The 17985-nt window shown below is 58.8% G+C and overlaps 1 protein-coding gene across 1 annotated transcript; it reads right to left on the reverse strand.

Moving 5' to 3' along the window:
• Positions 1 to 5223: 5223 nt before the first annotated feature.
• LRPAP1 (LDL receptor related protein associated protein 1) lies at positions 5224 to 17555 on the reverse strand. The gene is made up of 8 exons (XM_047718744.1): positions 17254 to 17555; positions 13389 to 13533; positions 10912 to 11036; positions 9802 to 9922; positions 9305 to 9463; positions 8222 to 8304; positions 6608 to 6784; positions 5224 to 5528 (listed from the first exon to the last, which is right to left on the reverse strand). Exons 1-8 carry the CDS (start codon positions 17494 to 17496, stop codon positions 5466 to 5468), a joined length of 1116 nt encoding a protein of 371 aa, XP_047574700.1. The 5' UTR covers positions 17497 to 17555; the 3' UTR covers positions 5224 to 5465.
• Positions 17556 to 17985: the final 430 nt, after the last annotated feature.

Genomic DNA, 17985 nt, shown 5'->3' on the forward strand with positions numbered 1-17985 from the left:
AAGTTGCTTCACTCCATTTACCTAGGAGAATCTCTCCTCAAACTAGGGGTTTCTAGTTCTTTCCTCCAGACTTTAGAGGTTTTATTTGGTTCTTTGACTCTGTGAGGTGATTCTGAGGCTTCCTGTTTTTGGAAATCATTTTGAGTTTGTCCTTTGTTCTGTGAACGGAGCGGGACTTCTCTGTCACGTTACGGTTGTCACCAGTCACTCTGATCTCTCATGTCTTCAAGGGGCTACCTGAGCTGTGATGCCTGCGTTCTCACTCCCGGGGCCTTGCTGTCTTCTGTGCTTGGTTTTGGTCAAGTCAGTGTTTGTGAATGCTTATGTTTGGGTTTGTTTGAGAAGGACGGCAGACAGTTGCTTCCAGAGACGGGTCTTTAGCTCATGCCTGTCCAGAGGCCCTGGAGGGTTAGACCACTGTTCGTGGCCCAAGGCCCAAGAGTGAGTCACGGGGCCTGGCCCTTGTCTCCACCCCCTCTGCACAGGAGCCAGCCAGCCCCCCTTTTCCTGGGGCGGCAGAAGGGGTCCAGGTTCATATGGAGGTTCTCCCTTTAGACTCCCACCTTACACGAGCCCGTGGCCCTGAACCCAGGGTGCCTGGATGGCCATGTTCCTGGGCGACTGTGGTCCATCCCACCTCGGTCACACCTTCGCAGGTGATCAGATTTCCACTGCTCCTCAGGAGAAGGGCTTTATCCGCAGTGCAGGGGCTCCCTTCAGTGAGTTAGAGCCCCCAACCCAAGCCTGCCAGGCCTAGAGTTGGAAACCCCTTGGTTCTTTCCTGTCAAGCGCTTCTGTGGTTCAACATTTTCCCCAAAAGCTCCCCCACCACATCCTTGAAGTCTGGCATGTGGTACTTCTGCCACCATTCAATTAAAAGTATTTTCTAACTTCTAGTGTCAGTTCTTCTTTGGTCCATGTGTATTTTTAAAGTTCCTGAATATACTTTTTTGAAAAAAATTTTATTTGAGAATGAGCAAGCAAGCGAGTACACAAGCCAGGGGAGGGGGAGAGAGAGAGAAGCAGACCCCCTGCTGAGCGAGGGCCCCCCCCCCACTCCCCCCACCGCCAGGATCATGACCTGAGCTGAAGGCTGGCACTTAATGGACTGAGCCCCCCGGGCGCCCCTAAACTTCCTGAATGTACTTAGTTTAACTGTCTTTCTGTTACCGAGTCCCTGCTTGGCTGCAATGAGGTTAAAGAACTTGATTCATGTCAACTGACTTTGCTGCTGAGTTACTGGGATTTGCTTTGTGTCCTGAGCCAATCAGCTTTTAAAATATTCCATATGTATTAAGAACATATTTTCCTCTAAAGGGCATGAAGAGGATCATGCTTGTTGGCTGTTAGTCCGTCCATCTGTGTTCATCAGGGACCTGAGCTTCTGTGGTGAGAAGCTGGCACAGGGGCGGCAAATTAAACAGAAATGAGAGAAAGGAAGCAGAGAGAGTGAAAGCCAATGAAAGAAAGCTAGCAAACCACAGAGGGAAATCAGTGAAGCTGAAGCTGGTTCGGGGGGAAAAGGTTTAAAACTTGATGGAGCCTTAGCTAGACTGACTGGGCGGGAAAGGGGAACAGGAGTTACCGAGATAGGGAACAAAAAGGGGGCATCACCACAGATCCAACAAACATTAAGGGAATAACTTTGCACCAATTGTTTTAACAACTCAGATGAGATTCCTTGATAGACACATAAAGACACAAGAAGTATTAGACAATCCAAACAGCCTTGTAATTAGTATTAGAAACAGAAAAGTTAATATAAAACTCTAGCACGAGGAAAGCTTTGGGCCTAGATGGCTCCCATGAAGGCCACTGCACATGAAGAAAGAAAGAAGGTCAAGTACACACACACCACAGCAGAGCCTAGGAAGGGGGGCTCCCCACTCCTCTCAGTCTGATGTGATACCAAACGTGACAGAAGGCCTGTGATGAGAGCAAGAAGCACAGGCTAGTATCCCTCAGAGGGAGACAAGCAAACGTCCATCAGCAAATTGGATCCGGCTGTGCCAAGGAAGGGCCATCATCATGGCCAGCAGGGTCCGTCCAGGAATACAGGTTATTTTAGCGTTCGAAAATCAGTGAGGTTCACCACAGTAACTCAGTCAAGAAGCCAACCTTTCTGATCATCTCAGTAGATGCATGAAAAGCACGTGACAACTTTAAATACCCGTTCATGAAAACTAGCAAGCTAGGAGTCCCCATGATCTATAAAAGCATTCATATAGCTCCACAGGTCATGCACCACTTAACCGGCAGGCTAAATGTGTCCTGTGAAGATCGGAAGAGAGGGGTGTCCCCTCTGCCCCAGCCACTCAACACTGGGCTGGATAAGCGGGTGAGTGTGCACAGAGAAGGCACGGTGCTCGAGGGAGAAGCGAGACTGCCGTCTGACAGACACAAGCTAGTGTGCAGATATGCTGGGATCTGGGCCACAGGACAGAAGGTCATCACAGGAAAACAACCCCATGAAGAAATGAAAACGTACTACTGCCAACAGCAGAAAACACCAAATGCCTAGGAATAAATCTTGTGGAAACATTCAGGGTCTATGTCCAGAGAGATGCGAGACAGGCTGAGTAAACGGGTATGGAACAGAAAGGTTCGTTAGACCCGATACTAAGACGTCCATTCTCCCCAGTGATAAAAATTCAAGGTGTCAAGATTCTACTCATTTTTTAAATAAACGCGAAGCTGATTCTAAGGTGTATATGGAAACACAAAATGCCTGTAATGAATCTTTAAAAAGAGGAAAATGCGCCCAACTCCAAGCTCTAGTAGAAAGCTACACCAAGACCATGAGAGCCTGAGGATGGACAGTCTAGAAACAGAGCCACACCCGCATGCACACTTGATCTCTGACAAAGGCACCGAACCAACAGAGGAAAATGTGTGTGAAGAATGGTGCCAATGTTTCCAAGTAAGTTAACGAGTGGTCATCGGTGGGCAACCAGGATTCACAGCACGACGCCCAGGCACCAGAAAACCCTCCAGCGATGAGTGGAGTCCACTGCTGTACGAAGCACACAGACGTGGAGCGGAAAAGAACAGACGTGCCAACACGTCCTCCTGGTCTGGTCCCTTGTGTGGGAAATAGGCGAAAGCAAGCAGCGGTGAGCAAAGGCAGCGGCTGCCCGGTGGGTAGGCAGCTGGTATGGCCACAGAGGCATGTGGAGCTGTGAGCGCACATGGAGCGCGGCTTTGCGCACCTGTGCTCTGCGTGTGCTCCCTCCGCACTTCTCACAGTCATCCCCTGCCCGGAGATGAGCAACTCCGCAACCAGACCTGGAACGAGCACAGTTAACGTTGATGACCACAGACTGAAGACAGAGGAACGTGTGCCATCCCGCGGGTCAGTGGCAGGCACAGGCCCTGGCCCTCCATAAAACCAGTTGGGACCACACTCTGCGCCAAGGCAGCCACGCTGTGGGACCATCCCCATCATTCCGGGGAGCCACACGTGTGTGCGTGCGTGTGTGTGCGTGCGCATGCATGGGTGCACACAGGACCCTTCACCACAGCCCTCCCAGCTGTGCTCTCACCCCAAACCGCAGACAACTCGACAACCTTGCACATTCCTACTACAGAACACTGCGTGGCCCTGAAGAAGGGACACATGTCCATGAGACATTGTGGCCAAATCATGAGAGTGGCTAGAAGCGGATGCCCCACCCCAACACACACACAGCCAGGCACTGTCATTTCAGGTCCATCCAACAAGACCACCCGATCTGGCTCCATCAGGAATGTGGGTTTGTTGGGGTCTGTCGACATGGTGTGAACGGTTCCAACAGACCGCGGGGCCAGAACCACACTTGTCCTTCTCAGTCCTGGAGGCTGGATGTGATCGCAGTGCAGGCAGAGCCTGTCTGGCCCAGGCTGCCTCCTGGTTTGTGGACACTCACACCTGCATGGAGGGCCTGGGAGCTCTCCGGGGCCTTAAGGACACTGATCCTGAGGGCTCCATCCCCATGATCTCATTACCCAAAGGTCCCAGTGGTAACACCAGCACCATGGGAACTGGGTTCCAGTACCTGGACTGGACACAAGTGGGGACACAAGCTCAGTGGTGTCATCTCTGTTGACCTGGGGTTGGGCACTTTTTCGGGGGGGCTGAGCCACAAGCATTTGGTGACCTTTTATGAATCCGTTTTACTTCACAGCAATCACTCAGAATCTCAGTGTGGCCACTGGCCCCCTGCCTGCCTGGGGGGCCGCCCCCATACCTGCTGCCTCCAGGGGCAGAGACAATGACAAATTTGAGACCCAGCTGGTTCTCCTTCATGTCTGAAGGCCAAGGGCTCCCTCTTGTTGTCGGTTCCTGAGATGGTAAATGGAGTCAAGTGTCCCGGACTGTTGGTCTCCCTGTCCTGGGCCCAACCCCCTCCCAGGCCCTGCACCCCACACAGGGGCACTCAGAGAACAGGAGCGTGTGCCCCAGAGCTCGGAGCCCCCAGGACTGCAGAAGCCCGACAGCGAGTCCTTCTCTAGTCCTGGGCCGCCTCCTGAGCAGCCCATCACCCTGCCCTGCTCATCAGGCCTGGCCATAAGGGACACAACAGCCAGGCTGGTCTGTGGCAGGCATGATGTGGAGGCCTAGGGTGAGGCTCTGGTGTTGGAGAGGACGGCAGCAAGGCCTGCCCTGTGCCCAGTGGCCCACAGAGGAGGGACCACATCCCTGCTTGGTCTCACTGCATCCCGACACATGGGGTCCTAGTGGACTTGATTCTCAGAATAACAGCTTATGGGATAGCTGTGTCTGGGGGATCCCAACACCTGAGGCCGGGACGGGGTCACTGCCGAGTGCGGTGCTGGGATCAAGCCTCTTCCAGGTTCAGACCTGGGAACTGTATCAGACCGCCACATAGACTGCCTGCAGTGAAGTCAGGGGAGTGTCCCCGTGGAGCTGTCCCACCTCAGTGAGACCATCAGCCACCTTCACTGGACACAGGAGACCCCCGGGCCTGATCTCTGAGGTGGGGAAGGAGACGCCAGCAGGGTCGGTATGAGCCCCCAGCAGGCCTGGGCCAGAGGTCACCCCTCCCTTCGAAATTCAATCCACCCTGCTCTCAGGGGTCAAACCCAGGGGACAGTGGCCCTGGGAGGCCCTTGGTCCCGCCCATGTCACACTCACACAGCAAAGATGCGGGATGAGGGTGGAAGAGGAGCAAGATGCAGATGTAGAGAGACCACCGAGGGACAGGTCACATCACAGACAACTGACACCGTGTGACATGTTTTTAAAGACACGGTACTCGCAGGGACAGATTCACACGAGTCTGATACATGGCTCATTGGGCACCCAGGGGATCGGAAGCAGTCCTTCCGCGTGAAGGATGCCCGGCCGGGCCCCACACGCCATGTCCAAGGTCCTGTCTTGTGTCCAGCGCCACCGCAGGTCCCTGGGCCATGCTCAGGCAGATGCCCAGCGCCCCGCTTCTTCCCGCTGGTGCCTCCTGTGGCCTTCAGAGTTCGTTGTGGCGAGCTCTGGAGATGCGGCCTGACAGATCCTGTAAATGCTTCTTCACCTGAAAACAACAGCCCAGCGTCAGCCCAGCGTCAGCCCAGAGGCCACCTGCCCGACATCACTAGACACATGGTCTTAGAAGGGACCCAAGTGCCTTGCTTTTCTTGATCGGCAAGTCTGCCGCCCGGAAACAGGAAATCAACCATGAAAGCCGCTTCTCGCAACTAGACCACCACTACCCGCTAAAAACACTGCACAGGGCAGGTGACACGGACAGACGTTTTCCACCCCAGCCCCTCAGAGAGGCAGAGAACAGAGAAGTCACCTGGCTGGGCCCCTCCAGGAACCACCCAGCACCCCAGCCCCATGGAGCCCAGAGTCCCAAACACGTGTGTTTCTGCCACGGTAATGAGGCAGAGACCACCTTGAGCCCGCCCCTGCCCATCACAGCCGGACTCCCCTCTGCAGGTTCCTGCCCCGCAGCGGCACTCTGGAGCCGACCTCCCACGCGGGGTGCTTGCCTCCTCCCCGACAGGCAGCCAGGTGGGCCCGGACCCCGCGCCCCTCCCCTGGGTCAAGACCCCCTTGGCTCACTAAAGTTTCACCTGTTTGGATGACTGGTCCATCCCTGTGGCTCCAGAGTGAGATGCACGAGAGGATCTCTCCTCCTTTGCTCTCTCTAGAGATGACCCACCTCATTTACTTCCAGATTGTACTGTGCGTCCTCCGGCCCCTCCAAGCGTCCACGCGGCCCTGCTGCTTCTTTCTCCCATGGGGGCCAGCCCCGTTTCTATGCCTGGATGGGCACCTGCTTTGTGGGTCACCGCAAACAGCCTGACCAGCCCTGGAATGACCCCATCCTGCTCGAGCCACCTGCTGCTGCCCTGGGACGGTCCCCATTCCCACAAGAGAAAACACAACCTGTACACACACCTCACAGGATTCTCAGGGGACTGTCCTCCTGGGCACACGCAGGTGTGCCAAAGCCACTGCCTCACATGCATACCCTGTGCAGGGTCACCAGGCCAAGGGAACAAGCCTGGGACAGAGGTGTCCCACAGCTCTACATGACCACCTGCCGCCAGCAGGGGAGGGATCGGCACACATGTGGGGCCAGGGGACACCCCAAGGCACACAGACCTTGTAGCCCAGCTCCTTGGTCTTCTCCTCCAGCATGGCGTACTTCTCCTTGTTCCGGCTCACATGCTCTGGGTCCCCGAAGCTCTCCACGTGTTTCAGTTTCTGGTGAGAGATTTCCAGCTGCTTCTGATAGTGGTTGTGCTTCTCGATTTTGGCTTCAAAGTGCTTAAGCTCTTCCTAGAATGTTTAAATAGATGAATGTCCCCCCACTGGACTCTTCGTGCTGCTCTGGGGTCCCCAGTCGACCTCCCCAGCCCCTCAGGACCCGGGCGGCCGCGGCACACCTAGGGCTGGGTGCCAGAGCTCAGTGCGGGAAGCCGGGCACTGCCTCCTCTGAGGGGACTCAGAGGCGACCCCGAGCCCCTCAATGTGCCCCCTGCCTGGGACAGCTCCAGGTGCCGTCCCTGCTGCTCCCTGACAAGGCAGCAGTGCACATGGACACAAAGAGAGCGCCCCAACCCACCAGAGATGCCATCACGAGTGGATAGCCTTCATGGGGCCCCCACCCACGTTTGGCACCCGGGCCTGCCGCCGCCCCTTGGTGAACCTGATCCCCTCTCGCCCTGAGCCCACATCCAGCCTGACACTGGACTGGGACTTCAGCCACAACCACACTGCTCTGTCCTCTCTGCTGTCCCCATGGCCTTATGTCTCACCAGCTGCAGCCACCACCTCACCGAGGCTCTGTGACACGGCCCTTTCTGCCCCACCCCACCCCAGCTGCCTGCTCGGTGCTCTTGGGTTGGTCTCGCTGGCCGGCCCCCGACAGCCCGGTCTTGGCTGAGCAGTGACCTTGTCCATACTGCCGGTGGGCCTAAGTGGGCTGCCTGGGGACCACAAGGGCTGACAACATGCGTCCCTGTGAACTGGGCTGAGCTCCCAGCAGAAGCTGACACAGGGACCTCTGCTGGACAGTCACCGATGTCCCTGCTGTGTCTCCTTAGTGTCCTGCCTCTCCTGCCTGCCAGTGATCCCTCAGAGGCCCCCATCCCCACCATTACACAGCTATCCCCTTTCCTACCCTTCTCCCTGCCCCTGTGACCGTGGGCCCCGTGGTACGTGCACGCAGCAGTGGCCTCCAGGACCCACATGGCAGAATGACCTCTCCCTCCACAGGCCCCAGCTGGAACCCCCATGGCAGGCTCCCCCAGCCAAGAGGGGCCTCTTGCCCACACGCTTCTGACCTGATCCACTGGCCTGTAGCAGCCTGGTTACAGCACAACCCCCAGGAGGCGACACTCCAGCAACTCAAAGGCCCTTCCCTCCAGGGCCGCTACAGAACCCCACACAGGCTCTGTTCTCGACCTGTGGGCTTCTACCCCAGCTGTCCGTCCTCACAGCCAGCATATCGAAGCTGAGCAGACGGCCCCGGGGCCAGACCCTCCAACCACCAGAGGCCAGCACCATCCACAGAGATGTGGGCACGGTGGTGCCCCACAGCCGCCAACCAGCATGGCAAAGGGATGCAGGACATAAGGAAAAAGGCCCAGGAACTGCTGGGTTCTGCCCGTCTGCCACTCACACCACGGTTCAGAGTCTTTTCCACATTAGTACAAAGTGCGACAACAGGAGTTGCCAAACAACGCGAGGTGGCATCACCAGCACTTTCCTTACCCGGAAGGACTCCAGCTCCTTCTCAGTGAAGTTGGAGGACTTGGCCAGGTCCCACAGATCGATCACTCGGGGCTCCTCGAACTCTGGCAGAAAAGCAAAAGCAGTTCTGGTGATTGTGTGGCGGCTCCTGTGACGCCCAGGGGCCGATGATACCACAAGTGTGAACATCTGGACACACATACACAGGGACATGCTGTGTGCTTGCATGCACACGTGTGGGTGTCCAGTGCTGTCTGGAAGCAAATGGAGGGCTGTTCTCATGCACGCTCAGTCTGCAGCTCCAGGCATCACTGGAACCTGGCCTTGGCGACACTCTCGCTGGCCTGCACCTTTGAGAGGGAGGGGCCCAGTGGCAGAGCCCCTCGCTGGGGGAGGGGGCTGGGAACCAGGAGCTGTCAGGGTTCCTTGGGGCCTCTGGGCCAGGACTGTGTCAATCTACCCACAGTTCTGGGTTGAGGTTTAAGCCACTGCTTGTCCTTTTGGCTCCAAAGTGAAGCAAAGCACACGGAAAGGACCTGTTGACGTTGGCCAGCACTCCCGAGCAGACGCCGTGACAGTGCCCACCTGGGCCACTCACCCCTCCTCCCTCCCCAGAGGAGACTGGGGAGCAGGCTGGTCAGAGCTGCCCCCCACCCCGCAGGCATGCCGCCAGACGCTGCACCCCCTCCTTCCACTGACCCCTTCCTGCCTAGGGACCTCAAGAGGCTCACAGAGAATGTCTGGAAGGATACGGCAGACCATGGGAGAGACAGGAGCTGGCTGGGTGCGGATCCCGGGAGGGGATAGTTCGGGTAGGGAGGGGCAGGGGCAACGGTCAGCCCCACTCCAGGTCTCCTGACCTGCTGCGTCCCTAGCAGAAGCACCTGCTGTGCTCCCGCTCTGCACGCTCAGGCTGGAGACCATGTGAGCACGCAGGAAGCCTGAGAAGGGGGGCAGCCTTGCGCAGTGTTCCCCAATACCTTCACAGGCCTTGGGCGGGAGCAGGGCAGATAGCGGCCCACCACAGGGGGCCTGGACTGCATCACGGATGCATGGGACACACGGCGATGATGCCTGAGCGCAGGGAGCGTGCCATGCACTCACCGGTCTCGGTGCCGTAGCCCTGGTGGCTGACTTTGCGCAGGCGGTCGTAGGCCTGGTTGATGCCTCGCAGCCGGTCCTTGAGCTCCGCGTGTTTGCTGTGCAGCAAGTCTTCCTTGACGCGGCTCACGTCCAACGGGCTGATGACATTTTCCTGGATTTCTGCATGAGACCGGCACCGAGAGGGGTGGCTGTGAGCTGATGCTGGGGACCCCGCCTGCTGCAGCAGAAATGCCCTGGGCCAATGGTGACCCCATGCCCCCACGCCCAGCTTGCTGACGTCCCCGGGGGTGACACCACATGCTGGGGTGGCATCTGCATCTGTTCGGGAAGGGCAGCCACGGCGACCTGTGACCCATGTCCCTGCATCTGACCAGCATGCTCACATCATCAGAGGTGCCCCAATGAGCCCGATGGGGGAGTCCCACCCACGGACCCGGTGCACAGGGAGGGAGGGCACACCCCCCAGAGCTGCCTGCAGGAGGGCGGGAGGGGGACACCTTCGGTCCTGCTCAGCGTCTCCAGCAGGACGTTGTATTCGTGCACTTTCTCCTTGTGGTGTTGGAACTCCCGCCACAGCTTGGCCAGCTCCTCACTGGAGAACTTCCCTGATGTCTTTGCCTGGGGGAAGTGAACACAATGGGAGCCAGCCCATGCCCTGGGGTGACTCCTCCAGGCCGCACGCCGGGACTCCATGGGGGCTGCTGCTGAGCTCTCCTCATATCGGGCAGGACCCTAGCTCCCGTATTCTTGCTTAATGACCCTTCAACTACAGGGCAAAGCAGGACCCGTCACCAGGCTCCACGGAGAGGTGATAGCCATCGAAGAGTAGGAGCTGCAGGATCCCCAAGGAGGTGGGGCGGGGCAGTGTCCCCTCCTGGGAGGGATCTCAGGCCAGTCTCCAAGTCGTCATCCACCTGCCCTGTGGGGCTGTGTGGTGATTCACAAAGAACGCAGTCCTGGGGCTCAGCCTGGTGGCCACGGGGCACTCTCCACAGTGGACCCGCCCTTCCTGCTGCTGCAGCCTCTCCCTTGGACCAAGGACGATGGGCTGGTGTGCAAATTCTGATTCTAATTCAGTGCGGTCCAGACAGAACCTGCACAGGAGCTGGGAGATTAAGGGCTGTGGAGCAAGTGACTCGCTGCGGCCGTAGTATCAAGCCATTGCCTGCCCGTACCCACCCGGGCTTTGTACCCGACAGGAGCCCAGCCCCCATACACCCGCCCCGTGAGCACGCCTTTCCGAACCAGACAGCACATAGGCTCTGACTCCAAAACCAAGTGGACACCGTACAACACGTGGCCCATGGGCTGTCGTAAGCTTTGCCGTTTACAGATCGCCCAGCCCGATCTGGTCCTTTGAGGCTCTGACAGCGCCCGCCACACACGATGCCTTCTCCGAGTGGGCAAGCATCCCTCCTGCAAGGCAGGGAAGCCCCACAGGAGGGGCCCCAACCACAGAAAAGCAGCCTTGGGGTTCTAAGAAGAAAGCCCCACCCCTCAAGATCCCCCTGGAAACAGGCTCCTAAGCAGCAGCAGCCCCTAGCAGCCCCCTTAAGCCTCAACGCTAGGGTACAGGTCTTGGGGCCCAGAGGAAGCGCCTAGGGTACCTTGTGCCACAGCTTCTCCAGCCTGGGGTCCTCCAGGCTGTCCTCCTCGGCGGAGTCACTGAGGGAGTTGCTGCTCACAGCCCGGGCATCCTTTCTCCCATCCAGGCCATACTTGGCCAGGATCACTAGGAGAGACATCGGAGGCGTTACTCTAATCCCGGCCACGCCTGCCGGACCTCCCAGTCTGCACTGCACGCACATGAACGGTCCCAGGGAGGGGGAGCAGGAAGGGCGGAGGGATAGCGAGGTCGTCGGGCTCGGCCTGGCCCCAGCCTTCCAAGTCTGCTGCCACACGGGACCCTTCTGAGGGCAAATCACACGTCTCAGGGTGCGTTCACCAGCCTGGAAGGCTGAAGGTTCTAGATTCCAGCCGTTGGGGTTCAGCGTGAACTGGAACCAGAAACAAACACTCCAGTGGAAGGGGCCCCACAAGCGCAAGCCTAGCTTTGCTGCTCTCGCTGAGGATGCTGGGCCCAGTGCGAGGGCAGCTGGCCCAGACAGCAGAGTAGACAGAGCACGACCCATCCTGAGACAGGCTTCTCTGTCAAAACTGGCCTGGACATGGCGGACTCGACATGGTTTGCTCCCCACGGGGCTAGTGCATAGCAGGGGCACGGCCCTGCTTACACCTGGGTCCTCCCTTTCATGTCTCGGTCCTGGTCTGACCACCGCACTGCACTCTGTGGTCCCCTCAGTGTGGCTCAGCCTTGTCAATGGTCCTGAGGTGGGGGGAGCTGAGGAGATGGGGAGGGTACGGGCCACATCCTGGAGACAGCCAGCTGCCCAGTGAGGGACAAATGCTCAAGAGGGTCTGCTGTGGCCCTCCAGCTTCCCAGTCTCCAGAGTCTTCTGCCACATGACCCTGGCACCCAGGAAGCAGAAAACAGATGGCTCCACTCGGAACCCAGACTCAGACATTGGGTTGGAAGGCAGGCCCGGGAGGACAAGGGCTGGTGGCGGGAGACCAGGGAGGGAGACGGGAGCTGGCTGACCTCTCTACACCCTTGTGCTCCTCTCGGTCTTGGCCCCAGGCCATCCACTGGGGACTGGTTCTCTCCAGAAAGGAGGACATACCAAGGATTCCAGGTCTTTCCAGAGCTTTCTTTCCTCAGGGGTAACTCCAGGTCAGGCTCCTGTCCTGGCCTTCTGGAGTAGCCCCCAAGCATTCCAGCTGGGAGCAATGATTCCACATCTCCGTGCACCTGACCCTTCTGCTACCCCGTCCTGTTTGTCATGTGTCTCATCACATTCTAGAACGAGGCCGTATGAGACAGCAGTAGACCTACGTTTTCACCCAGAAGCAGGTCCACACAACGTGGCCTGAAGACCTCGGAGGTATCTCGTGAGGTCTAACGGTGAGGGACGAAGGGTAGCTGGGGCGACGTCAGCAGCTAAGTCAGAGAACCCAGGGTTAACCCTGCTGGGCTCAGTCACGGACACTCACTCACCCTCTCTCAGCATCCATCGTCTGTCTGGGCCTGGAGACAAGTGCCTCCCGGAGGCCTGTGTGGATGGACAGCATTTGGGCTCAGGATCACAGACAACGCTCACTCCATGTGGTGTCACGTCTGAGGAAGCCCTTGTCTGGCTCTGTGAACGTGTGGGATGGTGGCTGGGCTACGAGGCGGACTCCAGGTCCGGCCACACCTGGGGCCACCTAGCCATGGCTACTCCAGCCCCATCGGGGGGCTCCGCAGGGAGCTACAGCAGGCTTGGACGGATGAGGGTGTGTTTGCATCCCCAGGCGGGGGGGTGGCAGGCCGGGACGCCAGCAGGCAGGTCGAGGACACGACTTCTGCCCTCTGCTCTTCGCTACAGGATGATGGCAAGGGCAGTCAGTGTGGGAGTGGCCCCGAGACACAGCTGACGCGGAGGGTACGGGGGTGCCTGGGCAGTGAGCTCAAGGTTCTGCCCTGTGCCTGGAGTGTGCCACAGGCGGGAGGCGGAGAAGGGGGCTTGAGACGCCTCTCCATCCTGAGGACGCATGTCTTTTGCATCCTGGAGGATTGGGCAGACTAGTTGCTCTGTCTTGAATACCCACAGTAACAAGCAGCTCACTACTTCCCATCTCCACACATTCCACTCTGTTAGAAAGTTATTTCATTACAGATAATGTGAAATCTGCTTTCCCATGAATTTACAGACCCTGGGAACATCTCCACTGTCTCCTCCAGGGGACCATGGGCAGCGGGGTGGCCCCGGCCCCCCTTCTGGGCCAAGCAGCTGCAGGGCCCTGAGCGCTGTGTGTTACTGCACGCAGGTACCCCTGTCCTGACTCGCCTCCGTTGGCCAAGGGCCTTCCCAAATGGGCTGGCCGCCGTGGCCATGGCTGGTGGCTCCTCAGAAGTGAGCCGTGGCACAGGCAGCAGCCGGGCAGCCCCGCTCGACTCCTGCCACAAACCGCGCTGCATCCACCGCGGGGCCACAGGGCCGAGCGCGCATTCCCCCCTGCCGCGCTGAATAGGGAAGAAAGCTACCGCTGAGGTTGCGCGTGAGCTTGGCCTGCTTCTCTCCATCTTCGTCCAGGCCCTCAGCCTTCAGCTTCTTCCAGGCGAATTCGTCCCTTTCTTGCATCTTCAGATCTGCATGGAGCTCGGACAGCTTCACGGGGGAAAGCTGAAGCTAGGATCGAGAGCAGACAATGCTGACAACCAGCCCCCAGATGAGTCAAGAGCACCACCTGGGAGATGGAGACCCCGACGGAGGGGTGACTAGGAGACGAGCAGGGGGACGCAGGGTCCTGGCAGGTCAAAACCCACACGTGTTCCCGGGAGAGCCCTTGGTGGCCTGCCCCGCTGCAAGGTTGCGGGGAGCCCGCTCTCGAGCCTCGCTGGAAGAGCTCCCTGGCCGGGCATGGTCTAGAAATGCCACATCCACAAGGGGTTGCCCGCCAACAGTGGCCTGAGCCTGGCTGCCAGCTCCTCTCTCTGAGCCCACCTAAGGCCACAGGGCCAGCTCCTACACCGGGACGTCCCACCAGCCACCTGGACCCGTGACACTCATGGGGCCCGGGGTATTAGGGTGTGAGGATGGAGGGACGTGAATGCTGAGCATGGGAGGAAACCATCACCTTTTCCTTGTGTCATGTAAGTACAATAAAAAAATAAATCACGATGATCAGAGGACAGTGGACTAAATTATAGCAAACTTCCACATTAAGAAAAGATCAGTCTGTGAACCTGCCTGACAGATGCCCCACCCACAAGGGACTGGCTAAAGACACAATGACAAAAGGCTCTAAGTGCAGCACACCCCCCCCCCACTGCCTTCAGGCCGGAAAGAGACTTGCACTCGTCTTAGGTGGCCTAAGGCTCTGGACGAAAGCCTGAGGCCCAGAGTGGCCAAGAAACTGGGCCCTGCTCCTGCCTTTCCTCCTGACTGCTGTCAGCTCAGCCCAGACCAATAGAAGTGCTTCAAGCTGGTCCCTCAAACCAGAACATTCCACCAGTCTTCATGTGGCTGGACCTGCCGGCGCTCCCCGGGCACCCAGAGATACCACGGTGGGCTGCTGGATAAGCTACAAGACAGAGCAGCCCCCTGCCACCCACACGGGCTGGGCAGACTGCGGCCAACGTGCTTTTTCAGCTACAAGGGTCATAGTGGTGACCCTGCCTAGCTCCGGTTAGGCCTCTCAGGAGATGCCCAGAAAATGTGGGCCCCGTCCTTCATCAGCTTGAAAACTAGCCAGGGAAAGTTCCTCAGGAGTAAAAAGACAGCACCAAATAAACAGCAGGGCCTAGGGTGGGAAACTCTCTTAAGGCTCTAAAAGTTTCTTCGATCTTGCTGCATGGGGCTGCTCCCTCCTTTGCTGGCTCTCTGGCTCTCCTGGGGCAGGCATTTGTCTCACAGTGTTCCAGCTCCTACTCCCTCTCCCGAGCCCCAAACCCTTCCTTTCGAAGCCTCCTGCGTGTCCCCACCCAGATGCCTTAGGCTCGTCAAGGGGCACCCAGGCTGACACAGTCCCACCTGTCCTTCCAGGCTGTGTCCTAGGCCCCACTGTTGCCTGGATGCCCCCAGTGGGCACTCTCAGGAGAACACCAGGACTCTGGGGAGGCTGGAGCCACAGACTCACCTGACCTGTGGGATCCCCGGGGCAGAAGAACTGGACAGTGGTTTGGGGCATGTGGATTTTCCAGGAAGGGCAGATAGGGCACTGGGTGGTGCACAGCTGAAGGGCAGGCCCTCAGTCTGCCCAGGACACCAAGGTATCCAAGGGATCTATCCTCTGTAAGCCTGGGGCCTGTCTGCACTGAGAGCCACAGCCAGGGCCAGGGAGGGCCTGGCTCCCAGCTCTCCCCTTTCTGGTTAGTGCGACACTGCACTGGCTCCTGTGTCCCTCTTGGGGACTCAGTGTTCTCTGCCTGCCAGCAAGTTCCACCATCGGGGGACAGATCTGAGGACCTCAGGGCAATATTCCCACTCACCTCTTACTTCCTTTGCTGTCCACCTCCCCAGGGCCCTGGCGGGAGATCAACATGACAGCCAGTCAGGAGCCCCGGAGCTGCAGACTCGGCCCACTGTGTGATGGTCTCAGGCCCTGTGAGTCGCTGCTTCTCACATCTGAAGCCCCTGGGGGTCTAGTTACCCGGGGCCTCTCTCAAACATCAGCCCTTTTGTTGAAATGCAGATACCGGTGGGCTCAGCACAGATGCCACCTGCAGTGGCAACACCCGGACACAGGGGTGGTCAGGTCTCATCGAGAAAGAGGCAAAGACAGCTCCGGGCAAACACTCAGCACTCCCTCTCTGGACTCTTTCCATCTCTTCCAGTTAAACGTTAATGCCTCACAGGAAGAGGACTAGTCAGTAGAACTCAAATGCAGAGCAGAGTGTTCAATATTAAACAGTCAGGTAAAGTATCAAGAATGAAGAGACAAGCAAACACACAGGAAGAAAGCCTCTTCCAAAACAAGGGCCATGTTCACGGCCCACACATGTCGATGGTTTCCCAGGCGGGTACTTCCCGTCAAATTCACCAAGATGAACGTACTAACTCTGCACAGATTTTTATACGTCAATCGTATCTAAGCAAAGTGATGAAACAATCACTGGGAACCAGGCTCCACTCAATCCTCTGCCTCAGCCACGGCTCTGCACTCAGGCAGAGCGACTGTGCACACAATTTCAGGAGGCTGGCCCCTAGGTGGACACTGGGGAGTTCCCTGGGAGACCGTGAGGTTGAGGCCTCTACATGGGAGCAGTCTTACCTGTACGCGGCAAGGCAGCACCAAGGACAGAACAGGACAGGACGCCGACCTGCCCTTCCTAAGTCCTACCCGCAGCAAAGGAACGAGGCCCACAGAGAACAAGGGAAACACAGTCTCCCCTCCTCTTCTGGCCCTCCCACCTCCCAGGACAACACCTCAACACATTCTAATCACAAGGTCAGGAGAGGAACCCGACAGGAGCTTGGAGCTCCAAGAACTGGGTGTGTGAACGCTGTGCACTGGCGCTCTGTGAGCCAGTTCAGGACATGTCCCCAGCCCTGTCCTGTGTCCCCCACCAGAACACCAGAACACGAGGCAGGGCACAGCGGCCAGGGACCATCAGTGTGCACGTGGGCACCACCCCCAGACACTCGGCTTCACTCAGCTCCCAAAGCTCTGAGAACAGCCCTTGTTCCCCCACTGCTCAGCAGCCTTGAGACACTGACGATGTCACGATTTCACAAGACCCACAGGATCAGGCAGAAGGAGCCCTGGTTCCCGTTTGGCCTACAGCTAGCTCTCCGAAGCACTTCTATCAAAGAGGAACCAGATAATGTCACAGAAAGTCAAGACACCAAACGGAAGAACTCCACAGTACTTCCCGGGTCCCCACTGGGGTCTCACAAGACCAGGAGTGTTTCAGAGCCTTCTCAAAGGACCCCCAACCCTAACCATGGCATCTGCATACCAACGCAAGAATCACGGGGCCAGCCTGAGCTGTGACCCCCGAGTAGAGGAGACCCAAGCCCCTCGGGTCCCCAGAACGAGAGACAGGAAAGCACCAGGCCCTGCAAAGCCCCAGGACTAAAGGAGAACGGGCCCCATCGCCCTGCATATAGAAGATGCCCGACCCCGCAGCATGTCTCTCGCCCGCCCCGGTCCGGGGAGACAGAGGATGTCCGGCCCTCGCTGGCCCCGTGGCCCCAGGAGACAGGGGACACCCCGTCCCCGGGGTCACAGGAGACAGAGGATGCCCCGGAGCCCCGCTACCCAGGACACAGGGGACATCCCCGGGCCCCACTGGCCCCGGGGTCACAGGACACACGGGACACCCGCCCCGCCCCCACCCCTCGCGGTCACAGGAGACGTGGACGCCCCGGCCCGCGGGGTCACGGGAGGCCCCGGCCGCCGCTCACCCGCTGGGCCTTCTCCCACAGCTGGTTGAGCTTCTCCATGCGGAACTCCCCGCCGGGGGAGTTCGGGGGCTCGCGCTTCGGCGGCAACTCGGGCTCATTCTTCTCCCGCGAGTATTTACCGCCGTGGCCCGCCGCCGGCCAGGGCCCAAGCAGCAACAGCAGCACCAGGAGCAGCAGCAGCAGCACCAACAGCTGCGGCTGCGGGAGCCCGCGCGGCCCCGCTCCTAGCCTCTGCGTCGCCATCTTTCTCCTCCGGCCGCGGAGACCCCGCGCCTCAGGCCGAAGGGGCCCCGCCCCACCGCGCGTCGGCCCCGCCTCTCCGCGCGGCCTCCTGGGAGTTGCAGTCCCTCTCCGCGCGGGTCGCCCGAGCGAAGCCGCTGGGGGACTACGAGGCCCGCGAAGCCCTGCGGAGGCACGTGAGCGTTTCCAAGGCAACCACGCCGCGGCCTCGAGCGCCGAGTGCGCTGGGGCTTCCCTTTTTGGGGTTGCGAGGTTGAGTGAAGACCCCTCCCTGACTCCGGGATGGTCGGAGAGGTCCCCCTCCCCTCTGCTTCCCGGGAAGAGTAAACAGTTCCGGAACCCCGACGATTCTCAGATGGTTCCGGTGTCAGCGGCAGTGATGGGAGCCTTTCTTGTCCCTGTGGGTTGCGGGAAGGTCGCCCCTGCTAGGCACTCCTTCCCTTGACAGGAGAAGACAAGCTGAGTGCCCGGGGTTCCAGGAGTCTGGGCCTT

The sequence above is a fragment of the Lutra lutra genome, chromosome 2 (genome assembly GCF_902655055.1).
Source record: "Lutra lutra chromosome 2, mLutLut1.2, whole genome shotgun sequence".
NCBI lineage: Eukaryota > Metazoa > Chordata > Mammalia > Carnivora > Mustelidae > Lutra > Lutra lutra.

What these genes read in the sequence shown, in the direction of transcription:
- LRPAP1 (XM_047718744.1), bottom strand. Translation starts at nt 17,496, where the DNA reads ATGGCGACGCAGAGGCTAGGAGCGGGGCCGCGCGGGCTCCCGCAGCCG. An exon ending in GACGCTGAGCAGGACCGAAG is followed by an intron (nt 9,464 to 9,801) that starts GTGTCCCCCTCC and finishes GGTCTCATGCAG; the next exon opens with AAATCCAGGAAAATGTCATC. An exon ending in CCAAGGAGCTGGGCTACAAG is followed by an intron (nt 5,529 to 6,607) that starts GTCTGTGTGCCT and finishes TGTTGTTTTCAG; the next exon opens with GTGAAGAAGCATTTACAGGA.